Below are 11,020 nucleotides of genomic sequence, written 5' to 3' on the forward strand. Positions count from 1 at the left end.
CGAAATATGAACGTTTATAAGCTCTTGAAGCGCCAACTGACTCGCATAATTTCTTCCAGTCACGCAGCTGCCGGCTTTTCGGGATAGGTTTCATACAAGAAGGCAAAGAAGAAATGAATGCTGCGACCTTTGACGTATTCCGTCGTTGCCACTTTGAGATATATCCTTGGGTTTATCTTGAGAGTCGCTTGTTAGCGCAGCCGAAACGGATGCACATTTGACGGAGATCGTAGTGCACAATCTCCGTCAACTTCCTGTCGCTAATGGCTTCGATGCGTCGTCATTGGGGCCTTCGAGAGTTCTCAGTGAGTGTTTGAAGTCAAACAAAGCTTCGAACGGACGTTCTCTGGGAGCAGACAAAGCTTCTTCCGAAATGATGTACAAGGTGCTGGCTTTGGTCCTTTCTCTGGCCGCTTTTCACAGCCACTTGACTTCGAGCGAGACGACTAAGCCTCCTGCACCAGGAGAAACACATCCTCCGGTTCCCACTGGGCCGGTGCCCACGCTGGAAGTGAAGGATGTGGTCGTCGTTGAAGGTAAGCGCGGGCGGCGGCCGTCGCTCAACTCTTAGGCTGTTCGTGCTCAGCCATTGGTGCGAAGGAACTGACTGAAGCCTCCACCCACGCCGTTACCTATAAAACAACTCTCTTTATAGAGGGGAATATATTCTGGGGAATACATATATACTTAAGCATTTGTGGACGAAGTTAAAAAGCTGATTCAGTGAGTAAGAGAAATTTTTGTGGCTCTTCTTAAACGTGGAAAAAGGTAACTGAAAAATAAATTATATAGAAAATTTCCCAATGAGGAATAAGTTTCAGCTAGGAAGCAGTTACTCGTTAGAATACACCCAAGAGCATTCACATGGCTCCAAACAAAATATGCATGACTTTCTCCAAAGCTTCGAGTTAGAAGTCATATTCTGTCTGGGTTCTGGCTGAGAAGCGGAGTCATCGTCTGCGTATGGAAAGACGATCTACCAGGTTTCATTTGCAGGTGTATGACGTCCCTCAAGTGGACTCCAGGCACGTGCTCCGTCGGGGTGAACAGTAACGGTAGTAGTAGTAGCAGCATTGGTAACTAACCCTAGAAAGATTGGCGTAATCGGCAAAGGCCGCCGTTTTCTCTTCTCGCCGCCTCTCCTCCCGTACTCACAAAAGCATGGTGCACCACGTTGTCAGCTGCATGACGTTTTGTTCACCAAATCGGAGGCACGTATGCTGATGGTACATGCCGCAAGGAGTTTCTAGTCTAGACTTGAGGCCTTAGAAATGTAGATAGGCGCTCATAGGTGGAGAATCTGTAAGCAGCTCACTCAAACTCGACTCCTAATATGGCGGCGTTTAATAACAGAGCGGCCTTAACAGGTACGCACTCTGCTATCCACATGTTGCTAACAGTAATCGATTGCAGTGTAATCGGCAGGCACTCTCAGATCATGAAAGGAACCCTACCAGTAGCCCTGACGAGAAAGTTGTATGTCAGCTGTGCCTTACCGCTACACATCTATGAGAGAGAAAGGTGGAAACTCACGAAAAGTGTTGAGTGTAAACAAGGGACAACGCAGCGAGCTACAGCGAGGAAAAAGAGGTGTAAATCAGCAACGTCAAAAGACAGGAAGCATGCCGAGTGGCTGAGGTAATAAACTCGAGAGCTGGCATTTTAGTGGAAATCAAGACAAAAAAAAATGGGCATAGACAGGCAACGTAAAGAGAAAGGAAGATAACATGTGCTTATTAGCAGTAACAGACGGCTTTCCTTGAAGAGGAGAATGTAGCAGGTGGCGGCAGAAGGTTAGGTGGGTGGATAAGATTAAGTTGGTTTTGGCGATAGGCTGCTCGGAGCTAGCAGAGCACCGGATTAGTTGGAAGGATATTTGAAAAGTATTTACCTTGCAGTAGCCGTATTCAATTGATGATGACGAGGATATACAAAACACCCAGAAGTACAGCTGCCGAATTGCATTGCGGCCGATAATACCATTACAGCAGATTACAGGGGACAGATTACCGCACTTTTCCTTAATTTGCACTTCTTACGACGGCTCCCATATGAGGTCCTACATGTCGGATGCTGTGTATATATTTATGGTCTGGCTTTCTTTAGTTTAACGTTCCAAGGCGACAGAGACTATGGGAGGCGCCGTAGTGGAGGGCGCCGGATAATATCGACCACCTTAGATTTTTTAACGTGCATAGAGTACTGCTCTGCGCCCCCATTGAAAACGATTGCCGCTGCCGGTACCGAACCTGGGTCTCCCGGCTCCGTAGCTGAGCGCCTGAAAAAGCCAACGTGCAGCGCTCTGATGCGCGCATGTATCTGTGTCTGTGCGTGCGTGTATGCTTGTGTTCGTACTTCTCATTGCGTGTATGTCTGTGCGTGCGTGTGCGTGCATGTGCGTATGTGTTTGTGTTTGTGTGCGTTTTCCTGAGTTTTTGCGTGCGTACTTAAGTATATGTGTGTGCGTGCATGTTTGTTTTGTGCCGGGTCTCCCACAATACGTACACCAATTGGAATAACATAGATACTTCTTTGCCTTACTTTTGTGACTATGTGCGCAGTACATGCTCACAAAATGCAGAACTCGGATACACATGCGGGAAAATTTATGTTGTAAGCTGTAAAATACACTTCAGCTAATATAAAAGAAACAAATTTTTTATTTCATTTTTTATTGTGAATTCATCTTCATTTGAGACTTCAATTTAATTTTCAGGACGATGTTCTTGGGGTGGTCTGATGCTGGAGTCGTCCACGCTGAACCTAATGAAGGAACCTTGCGAAGCCTGGACGTGCGACGCTGAGAACTTCACTGTCACCATTCAGAGGTAACAGGTGTCATTGGGGAGCTGGAAGATATATCGTGACAACAGCACAAGCGACGTGGATTACAGGAATCTGCTTCTGCGTTGTTCTGGTGCTAGTGTTTGAGACCACACAAAGATAAATGCGAAAAAAAAAATCAGCGAGTATTTATTCCAGCTCTCCAAACGAAGCACATTGTAAACGCGCTCATTGTGACTTCTCCGTACAGGAGGACATCAGCCCCCCAAAATTCAACACAGTCAAACATTGTTCACGCAGTCGGTTGCTGCTAATACTTAAACTCTCTCACCGCAAAAAAAAAAAGAAACATGAAATATTATGAGAAGAAGAACGCGTGCGCAAGGAATCAGCTAGCCCATGCACGTGCAAGAATTCAGCGCTGTTTAATATTTATATAAAAACCAGGTGTTTCAGCGAAGTTGAACTATATTTGTTTAAAATAGCATTTTTACTAAGATTGAACAGTCGTAGACAGTTATGACAGACATGATAAAAACATAGATAATGTTAAGTCGTACACTGATTAAATAATTGCTGACCATTAACGTTTTATGTATTAGAGATAGCAGTCTAGTTACAATTAGATATTTGTATCTAGGCCATAACAGCTTTTACAATCTCGAAAATGCTACTGCACTCGCCGCTGTGGATTAGCATATCTTGTAAACGTTTCGTTATATAGTAAGGGCTTGCTGAAAATCCGCGCTTTAAGCACCGGTACTGCTCTTCGCATCGTCAATCATTGGCGCCAGTATCAGGCCTCTTTAAGCTCTGCTCCACGTGGGCTGGAGCAGCAATCAGGGACGAACGCCACGCCGCAGTTGGCAAGATGGCGTACACTTAAGCAATGGAGTAACGGCATTGGGGGCTTTTCTTAGAGCGACGATTTTTCGAATCGTGCATTTTCCACGATATCCAGACAGGTGAAAGTTTGTTGAGCCCCAATGCTAAGGGTATGTGCGTTTTCGAAATTCTACTTGCTGTGGCTATAACTACTGTCCTGCTGCAAATTTAATTTTAACTAAATGGCTAACTATAATAACTAAAACGGTAGTTATCAAGAATAAGTTAACCAGATTACTAATTACCATTATCCACTTGATGCCTGATTTCCACCAACAATTGCATGTTGGAGAAGCTTTTTTTTTGTAGATCAGAATAAAATGCCTGGTAAACATTCACTGAACCAACCGGTATATCGTTGTTCTATTTCTATGTAGCTTTTGCGGTGTAAATTTTTAAGCGTTCATAAAAGCATTCGCTGAGTTAGGTAAATGTGAGAACGTGGCGTAATCCAGTGCGCACGTGCTTTTTGGTGCCCTTATCCCCCTGATCGGCTGATGGAAGCCTTAAAATAATTGTAATGCAGGCACTTTGAGTCAGGATGTGCTTTATATAAAATTACACTTCTCAAAATGTCAAGGAAGATGTTCATTAAGTAGGAATTTTTATGCAAAAAGTACTGGAAGGTGTAATTTGCGCTTGCTATGTCTATATTGTTTCGATTAAAGCTAAAGTATCCCACAGCTGTAATGGTGGCACACACAGTCTTCAGCGATTACTTCCTTCCATGACCAAAATATAACTGTAGTTAGGCAAGAGTAGAACGAGATATTTTCAGTTATAGGAATAAGGAGATCCATATGTAGATGTATACATAATGAAAGATTTGTTAAACTCATTGGCAAAGCTGATTAATATGTGCATGGAACAGAGTTTTATGTAATCGGTTACTTGTAATGAAAATATATTGAGGAGCTTTGTAATAAAGTAACTACATATTCAAACAACTCTCATTGCAATTCAATAAATTTTTGGTAATTGATTAGCAGTTATCAGTTCTGTGCAGAGGGGGCTATAGCGGCGAAAGCGCCTCTGACAATGGCTGACTGGCTTGTTGTTGCCCTGTCCGCGGTATTCGTTATTCGTCTAGCTTCTGCGGGCATGTATTGCAGTTCGCCGTTTTAGGGTCAAACGCATGTCTAGTCAAAGACGACGTCATGGGCTCCACCAGTTTTAGGCGGAAGAGGTTGAGGTTGTTGCTCGCTACAGGTGGGGTTAACCTTTCGGGTTCTGCCGGCAATTGCCCCATCATAATGTCAATTAAATAGTATTTAGTGCCCACAAATTAGGCAGATACGCACAATCGCACGCGACTACTCTGACGATCTAGAGTCAAGATCCGCGTGCTGTAGGAAAACTAAAAGAAGGCTTGAACGCCCCTTTCTTCAAACCGGTTTTCTAGACAATGTCCAAAAGGAGACTACGAGGGACTCCTGTTTTCTTGAGAGAAGCGAACAACACACTCCTCTCCCACTCTACCTTGGACAGCACACAATGTAATGTTCCTTATCCCGGCACATAGCAGACATGGAACGAATGGGATACAATGATGGTATATGCGACAAAGTATTACCCGAAGAATACAACCGGCCTTGTACATGTTTCCCCACTGCAAGCCCGCTCTGATGTCCCAATAAAAGCGTCGACACTACTGTTGCAGTTTTAGCGAACAATAACTTTTCACAGCGCCAACAATGAAGCGGGGCGCTTCATAGAAGATGCAGAAACAGGCTTCGAAGCATGGCGCTTCTACGGGCGGGTGCGCAAGGTGTTAGCACTTATTAAAGGGAGATCAGTGACAACTTTGAAAAATAACTCCTTTTAAAAATTAACTGCGTGTAAAAAAAAAGGTTCAAGCAAGCCGCACCAGTTTATGGCAGTCTGAGCGAGTTTGCCTTATAGCAATAAAGTTGAGAGAGAAGCAACGCAATTTTAATCCGTTGCTGTTATTTAATTATTTGGTACTTTTCTGTTACTGTAACTGACCGCTGTAGTTCGTTAGATTCGAAATGTAGTGATTGTAAATGTAATCGGTTACTTACTTTTTGTAATGTGTACAAGATTGATGTGAAGACACGAGCCAATCCCTCTGTACACGAGGGTGATTCAAAAGCTCTTCAGGTGCAGATGAGTGATGTTCATGAACAACCATGATTCAAATTAGAGCCTGATTAAAAAAAAAAAACAATATACTACTTTGAGAAGAGCAACCTTGGGAGAGGAATTGTGGTGCAAAATGTGAATTAAATAAAAAAAGAGCTTGTTCATGAGAAAGAAAAGAGTGTTACTCTTTGAACGTTTTTTTTTTATGCTAAGATGAAATTAAATAACGAAGGCGCGTTCAGAAAACCTGTAGCGATGCACGGAGCACAGGTGAGACAAAAACGCTAATAGGATTATAATAAAACGTCCTCTGGCTGTCAATGAGTGACAGGCATTGAAAACGTCCCGTGTTCAAAAAAAAAAAAAAGGCCTGGATCTCAACTTACGTGCTTTGAATAACGAGTCGCTCGGCAAGGCTGTGTTTTTGTTTTGGCAGTCTCGGCAACATCTCCGTATGTTAATTGCAAGCTGCGGAGTGCAGAAAGGGTGAACGTTTTTTTTTTTTTTCATTCCAACCTACAAACTTAGTTTCAGTATTAGACAAGTTCGCCAAGATCCCGATTTATGAACAGCGGAGCTTTTACATCATGGTGCTCCTTTGTTTAGCTGTGGCCAGTTCTCGAGACTGGAATCGATGTGACAAGCAGTGGTTTGCATATCAGTTTGCGCTCTTCTGTTTCGCTAATTAGCTAAACAATGAGGCTAACTACAACAATCGGCCTTCAAGGAAAAGCGGTCAATAGAAAATATAGAAAAACCCCCGGAGGCTTTCTTTTAATCAGTTAGTATGGAAAGATCCAAGCAGATGCCGATATTTAGGCATAGATATATTACCCCCTGCTGTTAACTTTTCCTTAAGCATAATGTTACCAAGGCATCAGCGGCGACAAATAAGCTAATTTTGAGTTTGTGTTAAACGCCATGCTATTCGTAGCAAGCCGGAATTCAGGTTATTTTCTTAAAGTGTGACGGAAGAGTCGGCGGTGCTTTAGTAGTAGTGGCATTTTGCTGCATATAGGTGGTTTCGATAGCGAGCAGTAGCAGCCGTGCTTTCATGAAGATGAAAAGTGGAAAGTGTGTGGCTTTCAAAGAAATTTACCTTATGTCTTCAACAAGGCGTTCCTGATACCTTCCTCTGTGGACGCAACAATAGACTGTAACGAGTTACAGAAAGATGTCAACTCAATATGCGAATGGTGCGCACGAAACGCTCTTATGCTCAACTGGAACAAAAGGGTAGCTATTTCGTTCACTAGAAGGAAGAAGCGGGGGTGGTGGTGGTTTGTGGGGTTTAACGTCCCAAAGCAACTCAGGCTATGAGAGACGCCGTAGTGGAGGACTCCGCAAATTTCGACCACGTGGGGTTCTTTAACGTGCACTGACATCGCACAGCACACGGGCGTCTTGCTTTTCGCCTCCATCGAAAAGCTGCCGCCGAGGCCGGGATTCGATCCCGCGTCCTTGGGAACAGTAGTCGAGCGCCGCAACCACTGCGCCACCAATATTGTATAACTACAGTGCAGATGGTAATCTTGTAGGTCGTGCTAATGTTGTCAGCAACTTGAGTGTATACCTGGATTCACAGCTGACATTTAACGCCCAGGCTAACAACGTAACATTCTCGAGTTTCCGGTTTTTAGGCATCATTACACGTGCTACTGGGAGTTTCAGATCGAAAGATTGCCTTCTGCTCCTGCACAAATCGCTTGTCTTGTCAAGATTGAATCTTTGCAGTGTAGTCTGGAACTCTTTGACAATATTATCACGCAGTGGGCCCCAGGTGAACGTGTACAGAATCGCTTTATTAATGTGAAAGCATTACTTCGCTATGTTCACAGATTTCTGTTCACAGACCGCGTCCGCAGACCGCGTACGCAGAATGTGTCCGCAAAATTGTGTCCACAGCAGTTGTGAGTAATTGAGAAGAGGTAGAAGTTAATGAGTGGTGTCAATCGATAGAGGGTAACGTAATGTTGTGTCTGAAAAAATAATTTGGCCAATAAGTTATTTAGGTAATTAATTAGAGGCAGAAATGTAAAAGCAAAGGCGAAAATGGTCTCATTAGCCAATGGTTTGCGGCCAAATTTGAATTTATGAAATAATGAAATAGTTAAATATGTCAGTTAGTTAGGGTGACGTCAAGATGTATCAAATACTAAATAGTTATTTAAATTAGTCAATTAAGGTAACGTTCAGGATGTGACGTCACGCAACCGGAAGTAGAGCCGAAAAAGGGCATAGGAAAGGATTGGCGCGCAATTTCAAAGTACCAAAGACTAAAATGGGTAAACAAGAAGTGAATTAAGCAACTAGAAGAAACTAGAAGTAACCAGAAGCAACCAACAGCAGCAGCCGTGCTTTCGCATTACTCCAATGCAGATTCTGCAGTGCTCTTTATTTTTCGATTTCATTATGATCGACATTTAGGTCGACAATATTACTTTGACTACAGCCGCCCGTTGTCGTCTCTAAAGCTTGTTTAACTCTCCACACGACGCGAGTTACGTGACGCAATCTTCTAGAAGAAATGTTTGCATGGTGTATTTGATTGTCCCACGCTGACAACCGCGCTCCATTTGAATGGGCCGAGACTAAACGCCTGAAGCAGACGGCCATTCTACATAGCCGGTGCAGACAGTAGTTGCCCAATGATGCGCATTCAGCACGTGTTTAATCAGTCTGCCATGCGTGAACAAACCGCTGTGGACATTTTTAAGGAAAACAGTTTTACACTGCGCAAACTAGCCTCTATACAGTGCAAGCTTCTTGTAGCCTTTTGTTTTTAATTCTCTCCTTCCTGGACGGTGATACAAGCTCATCTACGCATGTCCCCATGTATCTTCTATTTTGACAGGTGTGTGGAATGTGTAAGCTGGTGTATACTTGACACATGTATGTTTCATGTATCATAGTGCACCACTGTTCAGTCAAAATTGCTGTCTGTGGGCACTTAAAGTGTTAAATAAATAAATAAATAAATAAATAAATAAATAAATAAATAAATAAATAAATAAATAAATAAATAAATAAATAAATAAATAAATAAATAAATAAATAAATAAATAAATAAATAAATAAATAAATAAATAAATAAATAAATATGCTTTTTGTGCAATTAGTTTAGTGATATTAATAAGTGATTTAATAATTTATGATTCTCATTATATATATCACAACCCTTTTAATGTATTACGTGCATATGTATTTTCCTCTCATTCATAATGCAGTTCTCAGTCTTTGGCCGAAATACAGATGACTGAACAATGATGTGGACACGTAAACCATGCTAAATTGGCCATTATGCGGTTGTGGCGCAATTGATAAAACGGAAATCAAAATATAGAAGAATCGAAACGCTCTTAAGAATTATTTCCTTGTTTCAGCAGCTAAACCTCTTAGTGATTAGCCTACATTAGCACTATCAATTTATTGTTTAAAACCACCAATGAACATCAAATTATTTTACTGTCATTTTTAGTAGGCCAAAGCTATTATCCATGCGCTTATTTAAGACATTGTTATGTGCTGGCAAACCATGTAATTGAGCGACACGACAGAAACAGGTCGACGTCATGGCATGATGATGAAATATGTTGTAATGGCCCGCGGGCCTGACACGAGTGCTTCATTCCGTACCACTGCCGTTATGTCATCTTCGTATTCGTAGAGACTCATTTACACTGCAGCAAGAAACACGGGCTTTCCTTTTGTCGAGCGTCGCTTATCATATTTTTGTACATGCGAATGAAGCGATGTCTCCTTGTTACATTTTATTGAAGGCGATTCAAGAATGAAGGGGAATATGAATAATGACCGTTATTTTCCAGATGCGGAGATTTCCAAGTTCCCCGGCACTGCGAACTCGAGGCGTCGCTGGAGGCCTTCCCGAGCTGCTGTCCTATTCTCGTCTGCGGAGGGGTGTAAAAGCCGTGATTCAGACGGGAACCTCACAAACGCAGCCTGAAGAGCTTCTACACAGTCATGTTTTCCTTGTTAACCGGACGCGGTATGGTTAGCTGAAGAAAGCACCATAATAAATGTTCAGAACCTGAAAAAATTGCTCTGATTTAGTTTATGGGGTTTAAAGTCTCAAAGTGACTCAGGCTGTGAGAGTCGCCGTAGCGGAGGGCTCCGGAAATGTCGACCACCTGGGGATCTTTAACGTGCACTGGCATCGTACTGAACACGGGCGCCTTGCTTTCTGCCTCCATCGAAAAGCGGCTGGGATTATATTCCATGCCCTTGAGTTCAGCAGTACAGCGCCCTAGTTACTGGCCGACTGCGGCGGGGCTAAAAGCCTGAAAAAAGGTGAGTAAGAATGAGTTTACAAATGTTCACGACTCCAAGACGTATCAATGAAATCGGCTTCCTGAAACAACGTAAACGAATTTTTATTAGCAGGCTGTAGCGCTACAGAGCTATAGATGACAAACTGCTCCATCCTACGGAGTAAATAAATCGACTGCATCTTGCTCATCGTGAAGGAGAGCACGCGTCAGAAGAGCAAGTGACAAAATTATACGCATCAGAGTAGCACACGACATACGGCGCGAAGACATAGAGTAGTAAAGGGAAAACAGCGAGGTGACAAAATAGAGCACGCCGAAATCATCTCAGTGAAAGAGCAGAAGAGTGACAAAAAAGCAAAGCTGCTCGCGCTGGAACAGTACACAAAGAGAGAACAAAATCACACAAAGATAAAGCAACACACTGACAAAACAAGAGGCGGTAAAGGGAGAATAGTGAAAAGAAAGCTCAGCGAAAAAGAACTGTTCGTCAACAGAACAGCGCTACAAAAAAAAAAAAAAAAACGAGGTATGACAGCCTACCGAAAATTTGCGAAGGTCATGCACAGTGCCAAGTGCAACAACATGACTTCATTGTTTTTCTATATGAGGTCAAATACAGCTGTTTTTTTAGGCTGGGCAGTGGTATATATCTATGTATGTGTGTGTGTGTGTGTGTTTTCACTTTACTAATACGAAATAGAAGGGAATCGATGTAAAAAGCCGATTATTCTTCGGATGTTTTCAAATGACTTAGTTGCCCATCCTTGTTACAGTGCCTCCATCGAAATGGCATAATTAAACCAAATTAGTCCACTAGCTCAATTCTTTGTTGGAGTTTGGATTTATTTCTTTTGATTTGTGTTTGGGATATACGTAACACAAACAAAGGGAAATGACGCTGCGCCAGGAAGAATATGCAAATGACCTAGTCATCACTTGTTTTTCGCGAAAAGTGCACA

At 42.6% G+C, this 11,020-nt stretch overlaps 1 protein-coding gene across 1 annotated transcript; it reads left to right on the forward strand.

Moving 5' to 3' along the window:
* The first annotated feature begins 295 nt into the window (after positions 1-295).
* Positions 296-9,829, forward strand: LOC146190103 (uncharacterized). The gene is made up of 3 exons (XM_084604842.1): positions 296-536; positions 2,717-2,828; positions 9,600-9,829. Exons 1-3 carry the CDS (start codon positions 374-376, stop codon positions 9,694-9,696), a joined length of 372 nt encoding a protein of 123 aa, XP_084460968.1. The 5' UTR covers positions 296-373; the 3' UTR covers positions 9,697-9,829.
* The last annotated feature ends 1,191 nt before the right edge of the window (positions 9,830-11,020 follow it).

This window comes from Amblyomma maculatum, chromosome 5 (assembly GCF_055883805.1).
Source record: "Amblyomma maculatum isolate TAMU_Amacu chromosome 5, ASM5588380v1, whole genome shotgun sequence".
Classification (NCBI taxonomy): domain Eukaryota; kingdom Metazoa; phylum Arthropoda; class Arachnida; order Ixodida; family Ixodidae; genus Amblyomma; species Amblyomma maculatum.